Source organism: Oncorhynchus keta, chromosome 15, assembly GCF_023373465.1.
Source record: "Oncorhynchus keta strain PuntledgeMale-10-30-2019 chromosome 15, Oket_V2, whole genome shotgun sequence".
Classification (NCBI taxonomy): domain Eukaryota; kingdom Metazoa; phylum Chordata; class Actinopteri; order Salmoniformes; family Salmonidae; genus Oncorhynchus; species Oncorhynchus keta.
In genome coordinates, this window is record NC_068435.1 from 35,520,315 (window position 1) to 35,546,783 (window position 26,469).

At 44.3% G+C, this 26,469-nt stretch overlaps 1 protein-coding gene across 4 annotated transcripts; it reads right to left on the reverse strand.

Annotated features, from left to right (window-relative positions):
- Positions 1-3,523: 3,523 nt before the first annotated feature.
- Positions 3,524-24,862, reverse strand: LOC118394850 (dynamin-3-like). 4 transcript variants are annotated; one of them, XM_035788444.2, is made up of 21 exons: positions 24,556-24,862; positions 23,932-24,230; positions 21,878-21,951; positions 21,663-21,812; positions 21,298-21,501; positions 21,044-21,142; positions 20,141-20,301; positions 19,850-19,992; positions 19,606-19,741; positions 19,447-19,514; positions 19,176-19,314; positions 18,966-19,052; positions 18,436-18,506; positions 18,180-18,240; positions 14,736-14,849; positions 10,380-10,489; positions 10,012-10,126; positions 8,766-8,942; positions 8,289-8,515; positions 7,880-8,062; positions 3,524-4,313 (listed from the first exon to the last, which is right to left on the reverse strand). In XM_035788444.2, exons 2-21 carry the CDS (start codon positions 24,090-24,092, stop codon positions 4,121-4,123), a joined length of 2,673 nt encoding a protein of 890 aa, XP_035644337.1. In that variant the 5' UTR covers positions 24,093-24,230; positions 24,556-24,862; the 3' UTR covers positions 3,524-4,120. The 4 variants fall into 4 exon arrangements, with proteins under 4 accessions (XP_035644337.1, XP_052319894.1, XP_035644339.1 ...); XM_035788446.2 differs by lacking the exon at positions 3,524-4,313 and adding an exon at positions 4,380-5,288 and having other exon boundaries at positions 24,556-24,859; XM_035788445.2 differs by lacking the exon at positions 3,524-4,313 and adding an exon at positions 4,380-5,291 and having other exon boundaries at positions 24,556-24,858.
- Positions 24,863-26,469: the final 1,607 nt, after the last annotated feature.

A 26,469-nucleotide genomic window follows, 5' to 3' on the forward strand; every position in this document is an offset into this window, starting at 1 on the left:
TTTTCAAAAAGTGAGGTCGCGCTCAAATTCCCAACTATCACACAAATAAGTATAAAATATTCAATTCAATAAAAATCATATTTTGTTGTTGATTACTGGATATGTGAATGGACTTACAGTAAATTGGCAAATGACTTTCAACTTAACCCTCCAAAAATGTCTGAGTTGCTTTCTTTTCTCTTCTCATTGTCTGTTAGAAAATGTCCCACTTAAGGCAATAACCCAATTCTTGTGTGCATATTAATATAATAATGTTATTACAATGACGTAAGAACATAGTCTACTCTGTGTAGAACTGTACTTCATGATCAGTGGCGATGTTAGCATGTAAATCTTGGTGGGGATAACAAAAAATATAAAATCTTAGATGAATGCCAGCAAAGCCACAATACTAAACAATACACTAATTGCACTATAACGGTGACAAACTGTGCCCACAATCTGTTAGGGCCTACATAAAGCTGTCCCAACAGCAGAGCTTTCTTTTCAGCACCATGGAGTGAATCCTTACCCCTGCTACACCTGGTTATCAGCAGAGCCTTATCTGGCAACGAAACAGTTAATTCAGCCTAATTTACTGCCATAAAAAAACAGCTGATATGGCTGACTTGCTTTAACAAATGTGGTTTCCACTAACAATAGAGATGTACAAACTATGACATAAGGGGACGACGAACGTATAAGAGGCAATCCGTAATTTGGATTAAGACATTAATGAGTGAACTTGGACGGACGTAGTCAATATAACTATTTGTTCAGCACTTTTGAAATGTACAGCAACATAATTCAGAACATGGGCTGTTCTTACAGTATTCTCCCTGCACACCAAGTCAGACCCGTAGGATAAATAAAGGGGATATAAGCAGACAATGAAAGCTCTTACAATATTCAATGATTACATTGCTCTAAAAAAGGCTATAGGATACATGTGCACCACCAAGTCAGAACAGTAGGCTAAATTATGAAGGGGAAAGTGACCAAATTATTAGGGTGAGGCAGATGGGCTACTAAAATATTACTACACAACATACACTTAGTATTACTTTCTTAGCTACAGTTTACATATGTCCCTGGTACTTTCCATCATTTATACAAGACATTTTTGGACTCACCTTGTTGTGCTGTGCTCATTTGAACAGGAAGGTGGCGACTTGGAATTCCGAGTTGGATGACCGTTCAAAATTATTTTCCCAGTTGGAGCTAGTTTTATCTGAGTTCCCAGTTGTCTTGAACTCAATGAAGCCGGAGATTTCTCAGTTCCGAGTTTCCAGTTGTTTTGAACATGGCAGAAGTCATGCTGGATGACAGCATGGCCAATGTATTCAATATTTTCTGGCCCATGGTGTTAACCCCATTTTCGTGATATCCAATTGGTAGTTACGATCATGTCTCATCACTGCAACTCCCCTACGGACTCGGCGAAGGTCGAGAGCCAAACCACACTGCTTTTTGACACACTGCTCACTTAACCCGGAAGCCAGCCGCACCAGTGTGTCGGAGGAAACATTGTCGAACTGACGGCCGCAAGGTCAGCTTGCAATTGCCCGGCCCGCCACAAGGAGACACGCTAGAGTGCGATGAGACAAGGACATCCCGGCCGGCCAAACCCTCCCCTAACCCGGATGACCCTGGGCCAATTGTGCACCACCTCATAGGTCTCCCGGTCACAGCCAGCTGTGAAACAGCCTGGGATCTACAGTGGCGCCTTAGCACTCATTGCTGAATTTGAGATTACCAACTTGTTGTGTAATGGGTTATGTCCAATGGCCGATGAGCACCGATACGTTTGATCTATAATTTCTCTTCATATGACAAGGATTGCAAAGGATTTGCCAGTAGATTGCCGACTTGATGCATGAAGAATCTTTGGCTAGCTAATATTTTGAAAGTATGATGAAGTTGACATGATCAGTCCAATCAAAACTATGGTAGATATAACGTGATTTGACGTAATTTTGCGGTGACAGTGTCCCCATGAGTGACAGAACACTGAGCTAATCAGGGCGCAACTAGAGAACATTAAACCCTACGTTTCGTATTTTCTGGTGGCTGCCCCACCACCACAGAAAGGACCGAGCTAGGCTGAAACACCTGCATTACTTAAGAAAGCAAACAAGCAAAAGTGATGCAATGCAACCACTGATGTATATAAACCCTGGATTGCTATGTATTCACGCTATGTGTTGGCCTGTTTGAGGCTTTGAAGCCAGCGGTCAGCCATATTGGCAATGCACGGAAGGAGCAGTCCTCCATAGGAATTAATGGAATTCCACAGCATTTCAATATTTTTGTTGTAGTGGGGACAGTAACAGTAGAATATTGAAATGCTGTGGAATTCCATTATATTTTTTTATTTAGCTAACATACTGTATAGTTTAGAAGTATACATTAAAGTATCTGTAATTGAACAAAGCGCAAAAACAAATGTTTACATTAAATGCATTTCTATAGCTTCTAAAATATATATTTTTGTGCCAAGATGGAGGTGCAGAGGCTTCAAAACAGTGCCCCCTGTGAGTCATCTAGTGTATATATAAATCTTTGAATGTAACTCATTGTTGGTGAGGTGTTAATTGGCCCCATAATAAATTGAATAGTTTCATTCCAAAATCCTTTCCATCAGAAATTGTTTATGGGTACCTTTATGTGTGTGTTTAAAAGATTACGGTTCTCTGATTTTTTTTATCAATAGATTTTCGATATGTATTCAAAACAGGTTATGTTGCGAAATACTATATATTCATCCTTTAGCTGGAATGGAATGTTTGTATCCTGTATATTTCACTGTTAGCTATCCTAAGATGAATACACTTACAGTAACTAAGTCGCTCTAGATAAGAGCATCTCTTCAATAACTAAACTATCAAATGTACATTTTTACATAGATCTCATTACTGAATTGATTCATTTAAAAACTTTTTATATTGATGTCACAAATGTATCATTTGTACACTATTTAAAAAATGTAGTTATAACATTTGACTGTAAAACTTAGTATACTCGGACTGAGGCAGATATAACAGTATAGCATTTTGCAACAAAACGTCTCTCCGAAATAAAACCATCAAGTGATCATTTTTCATACATATGTCATTGACCACCTCGTGCCATGATTAGATGGTGACAAAACGTATCAATAGAAGTTCTTTAAAACAATAAAAAGGTCATTTACCAACATTGCTGAAAATAGATGTATAGCTTTCTGGAATTAAACTTCAATTGTAGGCCTGCAGTTAGTTATGGCTATCCATCGCCATCTCTGGAGGAATATGTATACCGTTCCTGAGCGTATCATCATGGATTATGGGTAAGGTGATCGCCTAATACAAGAACCACACCACAATATAAATCTGTTGATTAAATTCAAACAAACCCGCCGTCTTAGTACGATGTGCAGTCAAGGTCCTTTGAAAGATTTTAACAACTTGTATGTTCAGCTACTGTTTATAGTTATAGAGGGGCTAAGGGGTTGGCATGCAAGGGGTTAGAAATGTATTTTGAAGAGAAACACTATGAACAAATGGAAAGTGAGAGGGGAGAGAGTTTATTTTAGAGAGATAGACACACAAATAAAATAACCACCGTTGTTGCAACTCAATTCCCCAATTACTCCTTACGTCTATCTATACCCTCCTACAGGCAAGATATCTTCATACCATTCATTGATGTTCTGCTTGATATTGTATTATTTCTTCTACCATTAGCGTTGGCAAGACAGACTTGTAAAATCATGCCATTGAAGTGGTCCAATTTCCTGATCTAATTTCCAGATAATGTAGAGTGAAATGCTACAAGAGACACGGAGAGTGCTAGATTGTAACAAGGTCATTATAGTCAACCGTTCTCAATCATACCTATGTTTGTATGTGTACACACACACACACACACACACACACACACACACACACACACACACACACAAACAGTTTCAAAAGAGGACAGGCCCACATACACAATAACATACTGACAGAGGACACTTTAGACAAATCCACCTTAAGCTCTGGCACAGCGGCTGACTGGACTCAGGACTGGGGAAGGAGAGGGGGGATGGAGAGGTGGTGAGTGAGAGGAGAAAAGGTTTTACACATAGAGAGAGAGTTCTGAAGTGACCTGTGATCTGTCAGGAACATGGGAGGGCTTCAACCCAACCCGAGGAAAAAGCTAAAATGGAACATGTCACCATGTTCTCAGTCATACAGGGATATGTGTATCCCCATAATTGTGGTAGGCGAAGTAATAATCGGTGCACTTGTGTCTGTCTTTGTGTTGGGAATAGCCTCCCTCCATCTTTCCAGCCAGCCTCTGAGTTTGAGCTTAAAAAAAAAAAAATTAAAAAGGCATGAGGAAGATGACCACCGATACAGGCATACCAGACTCCATTGACAGGGTTAAGTGCATTTATTGCAGCGGTTGTGTGTGAAACAATACACTGTTGGTACTGGTCCTCAGCCTTGTTATATGTGTATCGGCTGTTGCTACAACACAGGAACAAAAATCACACAGCGATCCAACATCAAATTACTCTCAAGGGTCTTGATTTATTAACAGCTTGGACCATGAAAACAAATAAAACAGCAACAAACGTGCAGACAGACAATACATGCACATGGGGTTGACACAGGCACACTTACACTCTCTCACACACACCCTTTCGTCTCTAAGAGAAGAACACCTAGGCAAAAACATACAGAAAGGGGGTGTTGTACAATGTGTAATATATAATACTAAAACGAACTTGGCATATATATATATATATATATATATATGCCAATTTTTCCGCCTCCCACATACACACAAGTACGTGCAGCAAAAGCAGCCTATGTGCCATGCCGCATTTGGAATTGGTAGGGCAGTGCCACTGCTGAGCATAGATATGTAGAGAAGGAGCAGCTGGGGTGGAGGGGTTCTACGCAGGTTGTGTTCTAGGTAAGGGAGATGGAAGTTCTAGGGTCTGGAACCCAGTCGGAACTGAATCTGCTAAGAAAACCTGGACCACAGGCGAGCACAAGCACACAGAGATATATACACACCACAAGACAAGCACCATACTGTACATAAATACATGGACATTGATCGTCACCTGGCCTGAGGTCAGAGGGCAAAGGGTTCAATGTCTGCACTGGGGTGGGGGTAAAGACCAAGGAGAGAGAGATAGAGGGGCTTGGGGAGGATAGGGGAAGGATGAGCACTGGAGGATGAGCTAGGAGATGAACACTAGTCCCATTAGAGATCGCAAGCTCCTTGCTTATGATGGGGGGATATTTCTTGTTGGAGAAGGAGGGGGTCGCCTACTGGTGGAGAGGAAGGGAGGGTGGGAGGGCAGTAGTGTTTAGAGGCCAAAGGATGACAGAAAGGGAGAGCGAGTGAGCGGGAAGAGTGAGAGGAGGGAGGAAGAGTGAGGGAAGAGTGAGGGAAGAGGGAGGAAGAGTGAGAGGAGGGAGGAAGAGTGAGAGGAGGGAGGGAAGAGTGAGGGAAGAGGGAGAGGGAGGAAGAGTGAGAGGAGGGAGGAAGAGTGAGGGAAGAGGGAGAGGGAGGAAGAGTGAGAGGAGGGAGGAAGAGTGAGAGGAGGGAGGGAAGAGAAGCAGATAGTTTAAGATGGGTTAAAAACAGGCAATCACATTACTTCTAACTTTATTTTTTTTTAAATAAATTCAGTTGTGTATATGAATTCAGTTTTTTTATTTTAGGATTTTGTCATTTCTTAAAGTCATCATCTCATCTCTGCTCAGGCAGAAGCAGCCAGCCAACCAGACAACCATCTAACGTTATCTCCGTGCTCCCCATTGAACGAGTCATTCTATTTAGCAAGGCTAGTAGTAGCTAGCTGGCTGACAAAATAATTTGACTAGTTCGTCAATGTAGATAAGGCATACTTTCAAGGCTGCTTATTACCAACTACTAAAACTATCCATCGGGTACAGCTACCTCACAAGCGGTCTCTATCCCTCTCGTCGTTATGTTGCGTCATTCCTCTCTCATGCAGAAAGAACAGGTGCAATGGATTAGGGTCATTGTAACTAATTACCACGTTTCTGCACTGAACTAAGTTGAATATTTGCCTAACTTCCAAAATCAGATTTGATTTCTCTCTAGAGAAACGTCAGGTTGAACTCATATAAATAAAATAAAATAAATAAAAAATGGAATTCAAGTAATTTAACTGACGTCGGTCAATTCGTTGTTTAATAACCAGGAAAATGTAGCATTTTTGTTAATCACTCAGCACGAAGAGAAACACTTGAGCTTGTGGACTCTTCCTTGTTTCATTAACCACAAACCACTGGAATGTGTTTTACTGGAGTGTGTTTTACTTTAACTAATAACCCTTCAAATATTCCGCTTAAGATAATGGAACGTCTACACATGATGTTGGGAACTGAGTCAGGTTAGCTATATGGTCAGGAAAAACTCAGGGTTACCCCTGGTTATGGGTACCAAATTGTTCAGTGTCTCCATGTCCATATACACTGCTCAAAAAAATAAAGGGAACGCTAAAATAACTCATCCTAGATCTGAATGAATGAAATATTGGTATTAAATACTTTTTTCTTTACATAGTTGAATGTGCAGACAACAAAATCACACAAAAATTATCAATGGGAATCAAATTTATCAACCCATGGAGGTCTGGATTTAGAGTCTCACTCAAAATTAAAGTGGAAAACCACACTACAGGCTGATCCAACTTTGATGTAATGTCCTTAAAACAAGTCAAAATGAGGCTCAGTAGTGTGTGTGGCCTCCACGTGCCTGTATGACCTCCCTACAACGCCTGTGCATGCTCCTGATGAGGTGGCGGATGGTCACCTGAGGGATCTCCTCCCAGACCTGGACTAAAGCATCCGCCAACTCCTGGACAGTCTTGGTGGATGGAGCGAGACATGGATGTCCCAGATGTGCTCAATTGGATTCAGGTCTGGGGAACAGGCGGGCCAGTCCATAGCATCAATGCCTTCCTCTTGCAGGAACTGCTGACACACTCCAGCCACATGAGGTCTAGCATTGTCTTGCATTAGGAGGAACCCAGGGCCAACCGCACCAGCATATGGTATCACAAGGGGTCTTGAGGATCTCATCTCGGTACCTAATGGCAGTCAGGCTACCTCTGGCGGGCACATGGAGGGCTGTGCGACCCCCCAAAGAAATGCCACCCCACACCATGACTGACCCACCGCCAAACCGGTCATGCTGGATGTTGTTGCAGGCAGCAGAATGTTCTCCACGGCATCTCCAGACTGCCAGACTGTTGTTGCCCTTCTACGGCCTCCTCCATGTACTGGCCTGTCTCCTGGTAGTGCATCCATGCTCTGGACACTACGCTGACAGACACAGCAAACCTTCTTGCCACAGCTCGCAATGATGTGCCATCCTGGATGAGCTGCACTACCTGAGCCACTTGTGTGGGTTGTAGACTCCGTCTCATGCTACCACTAGAGTGAAAGCACCGCCAACATTCAAAAGTGACCAAAACATAAGCCAGGAAGCATAGGAACTGAGAAGTGGTCTGTGGTCACCACCTGCAGAACCACTCCTTTATTGGGGGTGTCTTGCTAATTGCCTATAATTTCCACCTGTTTTCTCTGCCATTTGCACAACAGCATGTGAAATTTATTGTCAATCAGTGTTGCTTCCTAAGTGGACAGTTTGATTTCACAGAATTGTGAAAGACTTGGAGTTCCATTGTTTTGTTTAAGTGTTCCCTTTATTTTTTTGAGCAGTGTATATCAGACCTTTTTATCAAAAGGTCAACGCAACTTAGTGAGTACACACATTTTTCGTATGTGATCCCTGTGGGAATTGAACCCACGATCTTAGCACGCTCACACCAACTGAGCTACACAGGAGCATGTAGGCCTAAAGTAGGATACCCTGGCCTCACCTGGGGATGTTGGGAGGGGCCCGGTTGGGGCGGCTGGGGATCTGGGGGCTGTCAGCACTGTTGTTGAAGGGCCCCAGGGGTCCTGGGCGGTTAGGAGGGTGTGGAGCCCCTCGCCCTCCTCCGGGACTAGGGCGTTGGCCTGATGACATCCTCCTGGAACCAGTGGGGCTGGTTGGAGGAGACCTGGGGGGGAGGGGGCCATCAGTACCCTTTCATGCATGAAATATTCTTGACATCACAGATAAGACTGCAACAGTCTCCAAGTAAAATAAAAATAAATGACAGTCTTCAAACAAGGTTCTCCTGCTCGCCAACCCAACAGCTTCACCTGTCGACCAATAGTTAACTCCATTACATTACACTTAGATATCTAGGGAAGTCATTATCCATGGACTACCAGGATGCCTACCTGTTTCCGCCTCCACCGCGCCAGTCGTTCACGGGCGGGGGCATGGGGGTGGAGATGGTGGTGGTGGAGATGTCTCCTATGATGGCCAGGGCCTCCTTCAGGGACTGGTGGGTCCTGAGGACCTCATCCCTCCTCTGGACCTGCTCCTGGGACTCATCCATCAGGGCACCCTGGTCCTCGGCCGAGTACAGCTGGGCCAGCAGCTCCGCGTTGATGAAGTCCTTCACCTGGTGGCGGGGGAGAGAGTTGATGGATCAATCAATCATTCAAATTATTTGATAAAAGCAATTTTTTTTACCATGGTGGTCACACAGTGTTATACAGGAACCTGTTTGATTAGCTTGCCCGGCACAACGGAACCACGTGAAAAGTTGCACACCAGCCAGGCTCAAGCTGAAAGTATTTGTAAAAAACACCAACTACCATTTGAACCCATGCCTGATACCATTCCGCCAGCGTGGAGCAGAGGTCCCTTACATTACTAATCATGAGGTGCATGATGGTCTTGGGCATGAGGTCACGGATGCACTTGTTGACGATGGCCATGTAGGAGTCGACCAGGTTCCGGATGGTTTCCACTTTCCGCTCCAGCTGAGGGTCCATGGAGAAGTTGTCCTGGGACGAGGACGATGTGCCGCCTCCCTCACTTTCCACCTGGAGGAAGAGAGCTTTAAGTTAACACACCTGTATTTAGTGACACAGATCTTATGGCTTGCATCTTTAGATGTAGAAAACTCATGTGCACATCAAATGAAAAAAATAATAAATTGTATTTGTAAAGCGCTTGTCATTACACATGGGAATCACAAAGCTCTGTACATCATCAGCAACAACCTTAAGAAAGGCTTTTTAAAAAATCACTATCACTAAAAGTCACTATAACAGTAGCATAGATGCATGCCAGTCTCTCGTGATTCAAAGTGGAAGAGAGATTGACGTCATCACTACTTGTTTTTCTAAGAAGTGTTGACAAGCTGAATGCACCGAGGTCTGTTTAAACTACTAGAACACAGCTCGGACACCCATGCATACCCCACAAGACTTGTCACCAAAGGTCTCTTCACAATCCGGTCTCCAGAACAGACTATGGGAGGCGCACAGTACTACATACAGCCATGACTACATGGAACTCTATTCCACATCAGATAACTGATGCAAGCAGTAGAATCATATATATATATATATATATATATAATAGAGACACGCATGGTTGTTGTACGGTGGTATTATGAAGTTTGTGTTGTACATTTTGTATTGTAATTATGTAGTGGTGAAATAACGTTATATGATGTACTGTTTAATGGGGAACAGTATGGGGGACCCTTAAATAAATACAAATATCAAATAGCATATCAACAAGGTGTCGCCTACATCTATTGTGGCCCGCTACACCCTCTTCACAGTGACATCAAACTTCACTGAGAAAGAGAGGATGGAGAAAGGGAAAATAAAGTGATATGATGGCTCACTTGGGAAGTGATAGGATGGACGACATAACAGAAGTGCAACATTGGAAGGGAGTGAAGGGTAGTCATGGGTAATAGGGAACAGGATAAACAGGGCAGATGAGGTGGACAATAAGTTGCAGTGACACCACGGTAAGTGGTCACAGTGGTGGGCACCAGGGTTGGGGGTCAATTTCATTTCAATTCAGCCATTTCAGTTTACTTTCCTGAACTGAAATTGACCCCCAACCCTGGTGGCCAGTGCAGTGGTCACTCACATTAGAAGACCTTTCGGGGTAGACTCCAGCGCGCAAGAGAGAAGCCCTCCAACTGTCCACCTCGTCCTGAGTGTCACAGGCCAGCTCCAGGAAACGATTGTCCTTGTACACATTCCTGTCAGACCACAACACAGGGGAGGGGAAGAGGAAGTTTGTTACGCTTCCGGGTCATTTTAGGGCCACGTGGCAGGCTCATCACTTTAAATAAAAAGGAAGAAAACGAGCCCAACAGACTCTGGTTTCTGTCTCCTTCCACAGTATGTATCGTCATTATTAAAACTAGTGGTACTAAAGTAGGAATATTTTAAGTAGAAGTGGTGCCATAATATTACAAGTAATGTTAAGATGAGTCTGTCTGGTTTCCTGACCTTTGTTCCGTGTTGAAGATGGCAAAGGCATGCTTGCTGGACATGAACCCTTTCTCCACGTCGCGCACCTTCAAGTTGTCCAGAGGGAGCATGTATTTCTTTTCCTTCTCCTGAGATACAAACAGAAAGGGAGGTACCATCAGCAGGTTTTTACAATGTAAACAAGCAACTGCAAAGAACCATGTTAGGGAAATGTTTACTTCGTTTCTGATTACTATCTGATCTCTGTGTGTCATATTATGTTTATTTTTCTGCTTGATTTTTAAAATCAACAGGTTGGCTTAGTCGGGCGATGATCCAGGGAGAGAAGGGGAATGTGGAAAGATGAGTAGGGAGAGAAGGAGGTGAAGTTGGGGGAGCACAGGGGAGAGGGTGGGGGAGCACAGAGGTGGAGATGGAGTGGGAGGAAGAATGAGAGTGGGAGGCAGAGCGGGGCAGGGAGGGGGAGACGACATGTGGAAGTCATTAGTGTGTGGGTCGTTCTCCACGGTACGTTTGAAAAGGGAGGGAGAGCTGGGGCTGGAGGAAACGTTCTGGCTACGATAAAGAGGAGAAATACAGATGTGGAGAAACACAGGGGACTCCGGGAATGCACTGTGGTGTGCATTTGAATGCATGGACGTCGGATCAAGCAGAGGTCTGCTGGTCAGGATAACACTGAGCATGACATGGTTTTAATCGTGAGTACGAAGAGTTGATAGAGAGTCAAATTCACTGTAAAACTCTCCATCACACACACTCCATCAAACCTCGCCATCTCATTCCCCCCTCTCCATTATCCCTCCCCCTCTTATTTCTTCAATATTTCTACTTTCCAGAGGCCCACTTCCTGCCTGATTTTCCAGAGAGTGAGGGAGAAAGAGAGCGAGAGATTAAATGACAGCCTGGCGTTAAGACTCGACATCTGGTACTGCTTAACAGCACAGAGAGACGGAGTGCAAGAGAAGGAGGGAAGAACTTCCAGAGCGGAGCTAAGAAAGAGAGGGAGACCTGAAGAAGAAACAAAGTGAAGGATTCCCGAAAAGTGGTTCAACAGAGGTGTCCATATATGACCCCCTGCAGAGCGATGGTAGGGTCTCACTAGGATTGTAGGGTCTCACTAGGTATGAAACGAGAAAAGAACCATTGCAGACTTCTCTCGGTTGTATTCCCCAAGGGGTCACTCCAACCCATATATGGTCACGCGTGTCCCTCCCTCTTCCTCCATCTCTCCCTCTTTTTCCTTCCCTCTCTCTTTTTTTTGCAATATCCCCTCCCTGAGTGCTCAGCCAGTCTGTCCCGGTCGGTCGTCTGAGTGAATGTGCCACGTCAAGCCTGGATACTCTGCAAGGCCGGCATGACCCAAACGGACAGTGACGGAACGACACGCAGAAACACAACAGACAAACGACAGAGAGGGGGAGAAGAGGCGACAGACGGGTGAAAAGAAAAGTTTGGGGGTTTGAGGGGGGTCCTTACTTCTTGATGCCAAAATGGAGGAAGGAAGGAAGGAAGACAAAGATCAGCAAACGTTACGGCCTACGGAATGGCAGAGAGTCAATGTCTTTGGGGCCTAAGACAGACTGTCCAGCTCCGTCCTCCCAGTGTTCAGACTACCTGTTCATTGTCATACTGGTGTACAGTAGTCTGCACATTGGTTAGACTGGGCAGGGAAGCACTTCTCTTCCATTTGGGGAAACACTGGCTTTCAAAAGGAGGTTTCATAGTGGGTTTGATCATCTACACTCCACCACCGACCATCTGCCGTTTGCTCATCTCTTTGCTTTGTCTTCTACTCTGTGTCGGGTATCGGTTCCTATTTTGTACTTTTTGAATGTTCTGACTGCATTTAAGACTTATTTTATAAAGTTAAAAAGTCAGTCAGATCTCAGACCAATGTGTTCTAATGTCCTTGAAACAGTCGGTTTACTAAATGTACAGTATAAACAGCAATAGAAGTGTGTCGGCTCCTGGATCTTTACACAAAGAATCCAGCCCCGATTCTGATGCAGTAGATGGGGAGAGGGAGGACCATAGGCTCAAACAGTCAATCCATCCATCAAGTCCTGTTTCAAATGCAAAACACATCCTTCCAGTATTTCACTGGCGTTAGGTTGGGAGGTAACAGTAACAATGTTGCCTAAAGATACAGTCAAAGTCAAGAGATGGAATATGATAATAGTATCATTTAACTCTGTGCTCAAACTATTGTGTGGCAGCTGGTCTTCATACTGTCCAGTGTGAATAAGCAGCAAAAATATTATTTCACTGATATAATAAACCAACTAGAGAGGCCTCGTGGTTTGGTAGTTTAGTGGGGCTAGTGGATGATGCTGTTAAAAGGATGTATAAGGGTTATTATGTATGTAAAGTTGTGTTACAGTAAATGACTGTATTGGGAGTTGTGTACTGTATAGGGAATAATATTTGATTGGGTAGGGATGCTATTGTAGGATTAGCAATGGTGTTGGGAACACGATTACTGTAATATTAGGGTGGCTGTGGAATTGTATTGGTGATAGATGGTTTGGATAACGAAGGGCTATTGGGTTCAGAAACAGAGAGGGAGGAATACTGCCATTTAATAGGTTATTTCTCCCTGAAACATTGGAGGCTGATGTTTGGATTACAAATGTGTGATTTTCCTGCCAAGAATGTGTGCAGTTTCAGAGAAAGTGCCAACTGCAACGAGAAAGAAGGGGGGAGGGGGTCAGAGTGAGAGAGAGAGAATAAATAAATATACAGTAAGACACCCAAGGAAATTTGGAAAAATGCTTGGTTGAATGCAGTGGTGCGATTACTTTTGTAATATTTAATGTACAACTAATGTGTTACTTTACAATATTACTTTGTGTGGAAAGTAAAGCATTACTTTATCATGTACTTCCATGAAACAAATCTAAAAATCTCCCCGTTTGACTGACTGTCAGAGGGAGGGAGCATGGCGAGCGCACTACCAAAAATAGCTATTTACTAACTCAGGTTTATCTCTAGTTTCTCCTTTCGTCTGTGGCGCTGCTTTCCTGTGCTAGTCTACAAGTCCTGCTTCATTAGCCATATACAAAATGTAAGCCAAACATCTGCACAGATTTCTTATCTTTTCACTCAAAATCTCTCTTGAGTCGCCAGTTCTGGTTATAGACCGCACGTAAAGGGACCCATAGAGATGTACAGAGGGCACATTTACCACTAGATGTGAAAGCCCTCTATGGGCTTTGCTATCACAGAAGCGATCAATGGCAAAGATCAGAGGTGCGTACTCTACATTTCTATGGACAGCAGTTGTTATGACATTTCTCCAAAACAGCTTTCCTCCACTCGCTCAAGAACTAAAACGAGGAAACAAGTCAGGATTGGATCATGGAGACACGCGTCTGGTGGAGACATGATGCTGAAAGTCTTGACAAAGTAACTGTAATAACGTTACCCAGCCGTTACTCATGAAAGTAATCCGATTACACAACGTGTTACTTTCGTAACAGATTACCCCTAACACTGGTTGAAAGGTCAGAGAATAGTAAAACAACTATTTTAATAGTCAACGCGACATGAGAATGTCTACCATCCATCGAGTTACCGTTTTGAATTATTACTCGTCGAATGAGGTGTCATAAAGCCGATGTGTGTAGTCGCATGTGTGTGTGTGTGTGTGTGTGTGAGCAGTGGTTTTCTTTGGGATGGTTCCAATTGTGCAAAAGAAAACCAAATGCCTTAACTCCCAGCGCAGCGAGGAGAGGTGGAGAGACAGAAAGAAGAGGGGTGGGGGAACAAAAAAAAGACAGACAAAGAGAGCGATTTCTGTCCAGTGAATTTAGCTGTGTATCGACCACATACTGTATATAGAGACGATTTAAACCATGTGTTCTGTTTGTTACCCGTGTGATGTCATCTGCTGACCAGTGCATGGATTGGCTGACTCCGGGAGTTGCTGTGTGTCTGCCTGTCTACACTTGCTGTGCAGAACATCCTGGAACCTGTACAGCAGGCACAGACAGGCAGACAGACACCAGCCCGTCAAGCTATGAATGACAACATCCAGCCAATCAACGAGCACCCTGCATCGCAAGGGGAAGAGCAACGTCACTGAAGAGCCAATGTGGAACCACCGTTGAGTTGTGATTTAGTGGGTAGTCAGAAGGTATGGTTTATATTATGTCCTCTACAAAGATAACGAACAAAATACTTATCACTTGGGAATTGGCCAGAGATTCAAAGCGCATATGTATATTTTACCATTTGTTGACCTGCCCACCCTTCTGCCAAGCTTTAAACAGAAAGGAGGGCTGTAATATCAGGGGAATAGGTGTTCCAATCCACCATCACCTGAAGTCTAGCCAAAACTACATCACCCTTAAGAGGGTCAACTAACTCACTCACCTCATCATCCTTGAACCAGGACAGACTCTCAGCGGTCAGGACAAACCAGTATTCCTTAGCTCCACCTTTAATTATGCTGATGTTGTTGATGGTCAGCCAGCCCTTACGGATTACCTGTAGAGAGAGCAGGGGGCAGAGGTTAGAGGTCAGGGGAGTGTAATTGTGGTGGGTAGTGTAATTGCCAGGAAGTAAGAGTTTTTTTTTTTTTTTTAAAGGTACTGAAGAGTTGTCATGTCCACAAGGATGCATCATCTACTGTACCTAATCCTACTTCAATCATAGTCAGTCAAACCTGGCCAGCTAGTCTACTGCATGTACACGAACCGATGTGCACAAAAGTGATGTATGAATAATAAAATGCAATGAGAAAGTGTGTTGTGCGAAAACTCCAAATTAATTGATATTGAAAGCGTGTATCTTTGTGAATAAACCACAGGTTGGCATTTATTGTCATGAATCTTGCCCTGGATGCAGCTCTGTAGAGTGGTCACTAGCTGGCACAGCCACAAATCTGATTTTAAACCTAACTACACTGCTAACTCAAATGCCTAACCCTAAAAAAAAAAAAGCACAGATTTGTTTTAATTAATGAATTTTTACGATATAGCCAGCTGGCCAAACTAGCGGAAATCGCTCAGTTCTGCCTCCAGGGCAAGATTCATGACAATAAACATCAACCTGCAAATAAACCAAACCATAATTTGTGTTCAGTGATAGCCTCCAGGCACTATGTTGAAAGTTACAAACAGAGGTCTGTGTCACAGCGTTAAGAAGTGTCCATCGTGTTATTAGTGCTTCATTACATTCCCCAAACAAACAATATTAGCATTATAGCACTATAGCATTAGAGGTACATCAGTGTTTGTGTTAGGTGTGTTAACTAGCCGGCACACACAACAAGCCAGTGGCAGTCAAAGGATTGAGTGATTATTAAGTTAGGTGTCTCGGATGGCCTAGAACAACTAAGGGGGGTTACCCAAAAGCACATTTCTAAAGTCTTATTTTTGTTCAGTCCTGGTACAAATCAAAGATTTTTTTCAACACCATTTATAGTGGGAGGCTGACTGACAGGTAACCCCCCTGTGGGCAAAGGGATGAGGGAGTGTCGTAACGTAAACGGTTGCTCTTACAATCAGGCCTGAGGCGGGTGGAGAGGAGGCCTGAAACAGGAAGGAAGTGGGCCGTTAAAACACCTAAGGCACCACGTCGGGATACAACGTCGGGATAGCAGTTGAGTGGGTTCAAGTTGGCACTTCACACTTGTACCCGTACATGGGTTGAAAAATGGCAGATTTGGGCACTGATAAGCACATAAATTGGAACACGGTAACATGCTATAAATTATGCCAGAGCTCAAAGCTCAGCGCTGTATGGGTTTTGGACACATCCAAATCACTGATGTTGACTATGTTTTTTTTTTTAGAAAGTAACTTGACATTGTTGCTTTCTGCCTATCAGCTTTTCTGGAATAAAAACAAAGTAATGTTCCCTAGTTATTTAACTTTAAATGAGATTGTTTCTATGCCACTATAAGTAGCCCTTTACACTCGTACCTCTATACGGGTTGAAAATGGCAGGTTTGTACACTGACAAGCGCATAAATTGGAATGCAGTGGGTGTACAGTAACATGCTGTACATGACGGTGAAGCTCAGGCCTCACGGCGCTGTATGGATTTTGACCAAAATAATAATAATAATAATAATAATAATAATAAATGCCATTTAGCGGACGCTTTTATCCAAAGCGACTTACAGTCATGTGTGCATACATTCTACGTATGGGTGGTCCCGGGAATCGAACCCACTACCCTGGCGTTACAAGCGCCATGCTCTACCAACTGAGCTATAGAAGGACCACAAAATCCGTTCTGATATCCAGCACCACAAGAAGTTGCCCCCATCCCTCCTACTAATTGGGCAACATTTACAAACTCTTTGTTGTCCGAGTGAGGAAATGCTGTAAATGAAGACGACCGAGTGTTTTGAAAGATGAGACGCCGTACGAGCAATATCATAAAACAAAGTCATACACAGTGTCAACATTTATGACCACTAGGTCTGATGTACAGATAAAAGGTGACATGGCATCATGCCCTGGGTTGTTCAGAACAGAATGTCTGTCTATTGTGGGGGAAAAAAATTCACCGCGGAAAAACGAACCTGAATGCACCCATGACTTCCTAGGCACACCAAAATTACAATCCGTTTCTCTCAATTGCCCTGTGAATGCCTAACACTGTAATATCAGATTTTATAACTTAGCTAGTCATGTTGGCAATGGAACAAGCCTTCAAATGATGCAGACCTGACCTAGATCGCTATGTATAATGGGGCTTTTTTTGGATTGCGTAAACAACTCCAGTCATTGTGTGATGGCAGGGATGCAGGGCTGTGTTCAAAGCAAAACAAGTGTGCTTCCTGAACGGCACAGCTAGGAGAGCTGCAAAAAGCACATTCTAGTTAAAGAAGCTTCTGTGAGTCATAAAAGTGTATTGAAATGACTTAGGAACTGTGTGTCCACCTTGGAGACACCCATTAGTTCTTTCACTCAAACCCTTGTCATTTTCCCCAGTTACTGAATTCATCCACAGTATTTTTACGTTTCGTTATCAACAAATGCGGCAAAAAGTACAGTAAATGTAAAATGCACATAAAAAATATCTGTGTAATTGTTTGGAATCAGTCTTCTGAACTGTTGTGCCCTCAACTTTGTTCAAATCATTTCCCCAGAATCTCCAAACTGTTCCTTTTCATCTGCATGCTTTTCAAATGTATTTTGTAAGAATCATTTTGATTTATCCCTATAGGCCAATTCCCAGGAGTGTAAAGGCTTGAGACGTGGAAAAAGCTATAAAATCAGTAAACTCAGGGTGGCCACAAGAGGGAGCCACACAGTGGCCAGTAGAGTAAATACAGACAGCAGGCAAAACCCAACCCCAACCCCAACCCGTGATACTCACCAACCAGGCCAGACGCCCAAAACAAGGCTGCTCAGACTCTCACTAAGGGTTTGGGATGAAATGCATGGGGGCACCTTGATGACATAGAAGGGGTTTAAACATAGTGATAAAGGTAAATAAAACTTAAACATCCATTTGTTTTGTACACACCCAACATAATAATAAAAAAGTGTCACCATCCAACTGAAAAAGACAAAGGCAATCAAAAGGTCCCCCAAAATCAACATGAAATGTAAAAATTAAAAAAAGCAATACAACAAAGGCAATAACGTACGTAGAATGTACAGGAGTATACATAACGGTGTGCAAAATTAATGACACAAAGGAACCAGGAAGCATACGAGTCGCTGTCCCTATGGCCCCGTCGCCTCCTATATGGCCTGCAGCCCACTGTTGGGAGTGTGGGCGACCCTTGGCCTTTTGTTCTGGAGCGCGTGCATGCGTGTGTGTGTGTGGCATTTCAGATCCTCCTCTATGTCTCACCTGGCTGACCTGGCTCGCAGCGCTGCTCTGCTTGTTACTCTGCTTGCTGCTCTGCTGTGCACTACGGAGCAGAGGAAGCAGAGAGACAGAAACGGACAGCAATAGGAAAGTAAGCACAGAGGGGAAACAGACAAGGGACGGAGAGGTCCGTACAGTATTATCTGTAGGTATTCAGCATCTATGTCCCCCCCCCCCCCATCTCCACTTTGTAATAACATTAGCAGGCCAATAAAAGCAGGCCTGGTCAGTCATTTACTTTGCAAAGCCTATGAAGTCCTCGTGGTTAGTGTTGATGTACGAGAGCTGGACATCAATTAGCAGCAACACCTGCAATTGGAAACAGAAAGATTTGGTCAATAATACATGGAAGCTTCATTTACAGTGTAGTTACTAGCCCCTGGGTCAATAAGTCCACTGTTTACATAACCATGTGTGCATTTGTGCTGTGTGTGTGTGTCTGAGGGGGGGGGTGTTGGTTCTTCTATCCTTGTGGGGACCTAAAATCCACAAAATGTCCCCACAAGGATAGTAAAACAAGGAAAATTCTTCCTCGTAGGGACATTTACCATGTCCCCATGAGGACAACGGCTATTTTAAGCTTAGGGGTTAGATTTAGGGTTATAATTAGGGTAAGAGTTATGTTTAGGGTTAGATAAAAATTGGATTTTGAATGGAAATTAATTTTAGAAGAACGTGTGTGTGTGTGTGTGTGTGTGTGTGTGTGTGTGTGTGTGTGTGTGTGTGTGTGTGTGTGTGTGTGTGTGTGTGAGATATGTAGGTTGTTACCTGGTCCTTTGCCCTGCTCTCTCTGTCTCGGATGTGTGAGGTCACAATTCTCTCGGTTTCCTCACGCAGTCTGGGGAAGCAATCCAACTGAAAACACACATCGCATCCTATCACGGCAAATCATAGGAAATAATATCATTTAAAAACGCACCACGTTTTTGAATTCTGAAAAGGATACCAGAATGAGGATTGATTGACTAAAAAGGTTACCTTGTTGGTACACTGGCGCACGGTGTTGATCAGCTCCTGAATGACCATGTCCACACACTTGATACACGGCTCCTTGATCTTCACTATCTGCTTCTTCACGATGGCCTCAAATGCCATGTCTGGAGTGAACAGGCCAGTCCTACAGAGGGAGGGAGAGAGAGAGGGAGAGAGAGAGAGAGAGGAGTAGAGAACAGTCAGGAAAGGAGATGTGTAGGAGGAAGAAGAGGATAGTTGAAGGTGGTAGGAGAGAGGTAAACAGGAAAACACCCACCTGATACCGTGGATGTTCTTGATGGCGTAGCTGATCTCCCGCCGCATCTCCTTGTCATCACACTCCATCTGGCAGCGAGAGCGAGAGCGATTGAGAATGAGAGTGTTTTCTAGCCAAGCACCAAAATGAAACAAGACGTGCATCAGTCAGCTAGCTAACCTTCACCAGCTCGAAGGGGAATCGCTCGTGGAAGATGCGGTTGATCTTGGCTCCACCAGAGAGCTCTACAGTATCCACTTGGTCCCCAGAGCCCTCGATACGCTTCTCAAAGTCCACTGAGAACTGCTGCACCATCCTACACACACACACAAAATCAAAATGGCAATTTCAGTTGATTTGCTGAATTGAGAAGAAATTGACCCCAACCCTGATTGTGAAACGCATTTCTTTCTGAAGGACTCACTGCAGCAGTTGCTTGGTCTTCCGTCCTGGGTCATCAGGGCGGTATCCTCGGTACTCCTCGGCCTCCTTGTCCAGAGACAGCAGCTGGGTCTGCAGCTTGCTACGGAACGCTGGCAGCGTGTCACGGATGTGGTTGGTCAGTTGCTATGGCAACACAAAATGTACCCTAAATGTAACATTGCTAGGCAAGCCCATTATGCTGGCTTTGGGACGCATAGCAAGGGTGTAATAACAGTAACTGAGTCTCTCCTACAGGTTAACTGGTCAGTCTACAGTCAGTCCGTTAGCCTACCTGGTTGAGGACTTTCTGCAGGCACGGGGTGCCCATCTTTTCGGCCATGTGTCTGTAGGCCGGGTGAGTCAGGAAGAACTTCCTCTCAGCAGCCATAGCCATCTTGATGTCCTTCTTCCCATCAATGTCCTTCTGACTGCGGTTCACCACTCCAATATAACCTGGCAACACACACAGATGGACAGGGTGAAACCACTCCAATATAACCTGGCAACACACACAGATGGACAGGGTGAAACCACTCCAATATAACCTGGCAACACACACAGATGGACAGGGTGAAACCACTCCAATAAAACCTGGCAACACACACAGATGGACAGGGTGAAACCACTCCAATATAACCTGGCAACACACACAGATGGACAGGGTGAAACCACTCCAATATAACCTGGCAACACACACAGATGGACAGGGTGAAACCACTCCAATATAACCTGGCAACACACACAGATGGACAGGGTGAAACCACTCCAATATAACCTGGCAACACACACAGATGGACAGGGTGAAACCACTCCAATATAACCTGGCAACACATACAGATGGACAGGGTGAAACCACTCCAATATAACCTGGCAACACATACAGATGGACAGGGTGAAACCACTCCAATATAACCTGGCAACACATACAGATGGACAGGGTGAAACCACTCCAATATAACCTGGCAACACATACAGATGGACAGGGTGAAACCATTCCAATATAAACAGACAAATGGTCGGAGGGATGAGGGAAAAAACATGACTGGGATGGAACCAAAATAAAATGTACTCGCGGAGGATAGAACAGAAAAGCTGTTACCAAAGATAACCAAAGTAGATTGGTTAGACATAAAGATGGATAAAGACAAAGAGAGAGATATTGGTAGAAAGAGTGAGTAATAGACAGATGTCCCACCTCTCCTCAGGGGCAGAAGCTTGTTCTCCAGGACCTCCCTGGCATCTGTTCCCTCATCCATCAAGTCCAGCTTGGTGATCACTCCTATGGTCCGCTGGCCTGGAGGTCAAAGGGTAAGGGGCAAAAGGCAGTGGCAGGCCAGTCACAACACAAAGGCTACGCTCCAGGCGGACTTGATTGCAGACACCTTGCGAGATCAACGCCTGGATAGGTAACCCCATCATATGACAGAGCAATAATGATCAACGTCTTACCCTGGGGGTCGACGTCTTTGGCCAGTTTGAGGGCGTCGGAGTTGGCCAGGTCAGAGTTGGCTGGGGTGACAGCCAGGATGAGACAGCTCTCCCTGCAGATGAACTGCATGATCATGTCTCTGATCTGCTGCTCAATGTCCACTGGCTGGTCCCCCACCGGCACCTTGGTGATGCCTGGCAGGTCGATCAGGGTCAGGTTAAGCACTGCAGGCAGAGGAGAGAGGACACATGTCATGGTGAATATTACCTAACACACAGGAGGGTGAGGACAACAGCCCACAATGAACAATACACAATTGTTCAGCAGTGCAGAAGGTAGAGGGACAGAGATGAGAGAGAGTAGTTAAGGAGTTGTGCATGTCTACCATGTGGTGAGTAGACGCGCAGGTTGATGGGGACGGGAGAGATGCCCTTATTGGCCCCGGTAATGCGGTCAGTCTCTGCCTCAATCTCCTGGCGAACCTCGTCAAAATCTGTGAACTTCTTCCCTTTGCAGTGCAAGAACTCTGCCCATTCTGTGAAGAAAAAGGCAAAGATTAGATTCCAAATGTGTGTGCGGGTGTGTGTGTTTGTGTGTTACCTGCATTGGCGCTGATAAGCTGCAGGACAAGGGGCCTGCGGGTGACGATCCCAGAGCCTCGGGGCAGGAAGTCCCTGCAGACAGATAGCCAATCAGGACAGATACACAGAGAGGAGGTGGGGTTGAATTTAACCTTGCCTTCCAGGAGCGAATGAGACAATAAGATGGTGTCTGGCTATGTGAGACTATGTTGACGGTGACAGTGATGGTGTTGCACTGTAGGAGTCTGAGGCCTACAGCAGCCACTGACTGCTATAGTTAACAACGACTCACACATACTGAACACACACAACCACACAATGTAGAATTAAATCACAGCACACAACCAAATGGAATCTCTTCTTACTAACAGAAGATATTAGGAATGCAAAAAAAATGTTGATCTGAAAATGTCATCAGGCTCTTACAACATTTAGTCCAGTTTACCCTCAGAGCCCCGAGTACAACTCGATCCCCTTAAAGCTGCTGATCAAATTAAATAGTCCTAAAAAAGTAATAAATTCTGACCTAAAGTACAAGAAGTCAACATGAACAGCTGCACAGTGGCAAGTAGCAGAGCACTCCGTTAATGAACGATGACTTTAGTACATACCAGTCTGCTACCAGGCGAGAGAGTGCATGTGTGTGTCTATTTTACCAGGCAGGTCGGTTAAGAACAAACTCTTATTAACAATGATGGCCTGGCAAGTGTGTGTGTGTGTGCTGACCTTGGGCAGCATCGGGTGGAGGTGCTAGCTGGTGGTGCTGATATTCAGCAGTCTCAGTCACGCACACAGGCTTGCAGTGTGTGGCCTCCAGATTGCTGGCAAAAACGAGGGCAAAGCAACTGGCTAGGTACTGCTCTGTTTCAGCTGTCCTCGGCAGCCTAGCTGTTTGGAGAAAGAGGTGCTTCCTGTACCCTGGACTGCCATGCATACAGGGACCTTTGAACTGTTTGGATCCTTTTTTTTTGTCCATTTGATTGGTGGATTCAAATAAAGTATTTAAAATGTGTGTGTGACTACATGCATGTTTAAGGTCCTTGTCATCTAGTTGTCTAAGTGAATGAACACATATTGACATTGAGACCTCTTATCTATGGGCTAGCAGGAAATATGAGTCAGACACCGGCTGTCCATTCGGCAAGCAGTGTGGGTGGGGGAGCCAACCCTGGACAGCAGGACCATTACTCAGCTGGATCCCAGGTCTCAGGGGTGGCTGGCTGGGCCTCGACTGATGCTGCTGCCAACAACCCTGCACTTCTTCTATCTAGACCTGGGTCATATTCTCTAGGCACAAAACAGAAGAAAACAGACTGAAATAGAGAGGGACTGTGAACCTTGTTCAATAAGAAACTCATTTTTCTTACCATTGCGAAATGTTTTGCTACATTGTGCACGGATTAATATGACCCTGGAGATCAGTAGGAAACCTTCTATACCCAACCTCAATTGCCAGTCTTCACCATTCACATGGCTGTAAAATATTTGAAGGTATATGCAATCTTTATGAACCCATACTCTCGTGTCCATATCTAATGGTATCTGTTTTATGTACCAACCACATTGCCATAATGTACCACTTAATCCCACAGCGCAGAAAATCTAATGGAAGCTCTTCTTTGTGATTGACAGCAGAACGGATTTGATCATATTAATGTACTAAGAGTGTTGCCTGGTGTTAATGTATATATCCAGGCCTTACAAGTCATTTCCTTACCTATTTTACTGGGGGACATTTTACATTTCAATGAGTTTAAGCAAATGGTTCAAAGCAAATGCTGAGATTTCAGGGACTGAAACAGGCTAAATGGGGCTGGCTGATTGGGCTGGAGTCTCGAGTGGGTGGGTATCCGCTCCCTTTTTCATAAAGCCGGCTTTTAAATAGTAATGCGGCGCGTTAAAAATAAGATGGAGACGAGTTCCTGCCTCAAAGAAGATCGGGACGCCACAGACGTTTCGAAAAACGAAACGTGACGGGGATTGACACGACATCCCCGACCCCATGCTTAACACGAGATAGTATTATTTATTGCCCTATAGTGATGCATTTGTGCTTGGATGCTGCTCCTTTACCTGCCAACGAAGTTCTCCAACACGGAGCTCTTGCCAGCGCTCTGTCCGCCGACTACCGCGATCTGTGGCAGGTCAAGATTGCAGCTCTGACCGATGCCGCTGAAAGCGTCCTGAAGCTTGTTGACCAACGGGATCAAATCCTCCATTCCCCGGTTACCCATGGTGCTAGCGGGCGTGAGAGGCTCAAACTGAGAGAGAGGGAAGTGGGCGGTTATATCTTTAGTCCAGTGCTACCGTGCTTGTTGATGTAGTTGTCATCTAGACGCACATTGCCCCAAGCAAAGCAAGGGTTGATTCGACTGCGAGAGAGAGAGAGAGAGAGAGAGGGAAAGAGAGCAGTCAGAGTAGGATTGCGCAGTTGCTCGCCACCAACACCGTGCACACACACCATTTTCTTCAAGGGCATTTGGGTAATGAAGTCCTTGATAAAACCCTACTCTCAAAGCACAGAATATAAAACCGTGGATGGAATTGTAGACAGTCTAATCCCATAGGTTTGGAATGACCTACCCACACCAAATGATTCGCGTTGCATCGAACATGATGTGTTTTGCTTACAGGCAACACGTTTACAATAAATACAGCATTCATTCTATTCTTTATCTATAACCATTTGTCATTTACCCTTTCTCAAGGATTCCTTGGCATTTGAAGAACAGGCAGATCCAATCCAAAATCCGTATCCATACGCAAGTATAGCCTACAAGCAACGCCACCTGCTGTAACTGAGCATCGGTTTAATGTGAATATCCTGTGGTATATAATTATGTTTTGGTAGCGTTGTTATGCGCGGATGGACTTCAAAGCCTTATTACGAGCGAACACATTCGCCTCTATAACGGATTAATCATATTTATTTTACGCAACCGCGATAATTGCGATGCTCGCCGCGCCTGGTGATAAGATTGACATAATGAGGTGCCCAATGACAGAAATGGAGTTGTGGTCGCGGCACACAAACGCGGCGCGGTAGGCCTATAGGCAGAGCGCACACAGGTTAGGCAAAACAAACCCGCCCCCTGTTTACATCGTGCCAGCTTTTCCGTCGTGACTCACCGCTGCGAATCACCTCACTGAGCATGATTGGTTGGATGCACTTCATCAATCCCCTGCAGTGAGACAAAAAATTACATTTCGAATATTTGAGGCTGAAGGACACTGACATTCATGTTCAACTCAGCCCCCCCCCCTTTCCATCACGGCCTCTTCTATCGTGTATGCATAGATAATGTATTTTGTTAGATGGCAAAGTATTCTGTTCCATAGCAGGTGGCCAGTATAGTGGTCACCACAGTCAGTTTGTAGGCTAGTGCTAGGCTACTGTCGGCCATTGGGATGTCTGGAGAAGGAAGTCATGCAGAGAGGACAAGGCACAGCCTGCCTATTTTAACCTCACCAGGCCAACATCTGTGTTAGATAATGGCTTTTTTCTTTCTTCCATTCATTATAACAATAGCTATACCCTACATTTGACATGCTCATTAATCATCAGCATTAGAATCTGTTGCTAAATGTGATTTGGCATTAGGCCTACCAATTGTCTTTCAAATTGTAGTTGTCATATGCTTTGTAAACAACAGGTGTAGACTAACAGTGAAATTCTTACTTACGGATCCTTTTCCAACAATGCAGAGTTAAATATAAAATATATATAAATAGTAACACAAGAAATAAATACACAGTGAATAATGAATAACAATGAGTAAAAATAACATGGCTTTATACATGGAGGACCAGTACCGAGTCGATGTGCAGGGGTACCAGGTAATTGAGGTAGCTATGTAGATATACAGTACCAGTCAAGGTAGTTACCTGGAATGCATTTCAATTAACAGGTGTGCCTTGTTAAAAGTACATTTTTTGGAATTTCTTTCCTTCTTATTGCACTTGAGCCAATCAATTGTGTTGTGACAAGGTATGGGTGGTATACACAAGATAGCCCAAATTTGTAAAAGACCAAGTCCATATCATGGCAAGAACAGCTCAAATAAACAAAGAGAAACGACAGTCCATCATTAATTTAAGACATGAAGGTCAGGTAATGTGGAAAATTTCAATAACTTTGAACGTTTATTCAAGTGCAGTCAAAATAACCCATCAAGAACTATGATGAAACTGGCTCTCATGAGGACTGCCACAGGAAAGGAAGACCCAGAGTTACCTCTGCTGCAGAGGAAAAATTCATTAGAGTTACCTTAACATCAGATTACAGCCCAAATAAATGTATCACAGAGTTCAAGTAACAGACACATGTCAACATCAACTGTTCAGAGGAGACTGTGTGAATCAGGCCTTCATGGTCGAATTGCTGCAAAGAAAGCACTACTAAATAAGAAGTACCAATACGAAGAAGAGACTTGTTTGGGCCAAGAAACACAAGCAATGGACATTAGACCAGTGAAAATCTTTCCTTTGGTCTGATGAGCCCAAATTTGAGATCTTTGGTTCCAACCGCTGTGTCTTTGTGAGATGCAGAGTAGGTGAATGGAGGATTGGTTCCCACCTGGAAGCCTGGAGGAGGAGGTGTGATCGTGTGGG

Coding starts and splice junctions, on each gene's coding strand:
- LOC118394850 (XM_035788444.2), bottom strand. CDS start 24,092: ATGGGTAACCGGGGAATGGAGGATTTGATCCCGTTGGTCAACAAGCTT. Junction 20,302..21,043: donor GCTTCTGCCCCTGAGGAGAG/GTGGGACATCTG, acceptor GTGTGTTGCCAG/GTTATATTGGAGTGGTGAAC. Junction 10,490..14,735: donor CCTGGTTCAAGGATGATGAG/GTGAGTGAGTTA, acceptor TTTGTATCTCAG/GAGAAGGAAAAGAAATACAT.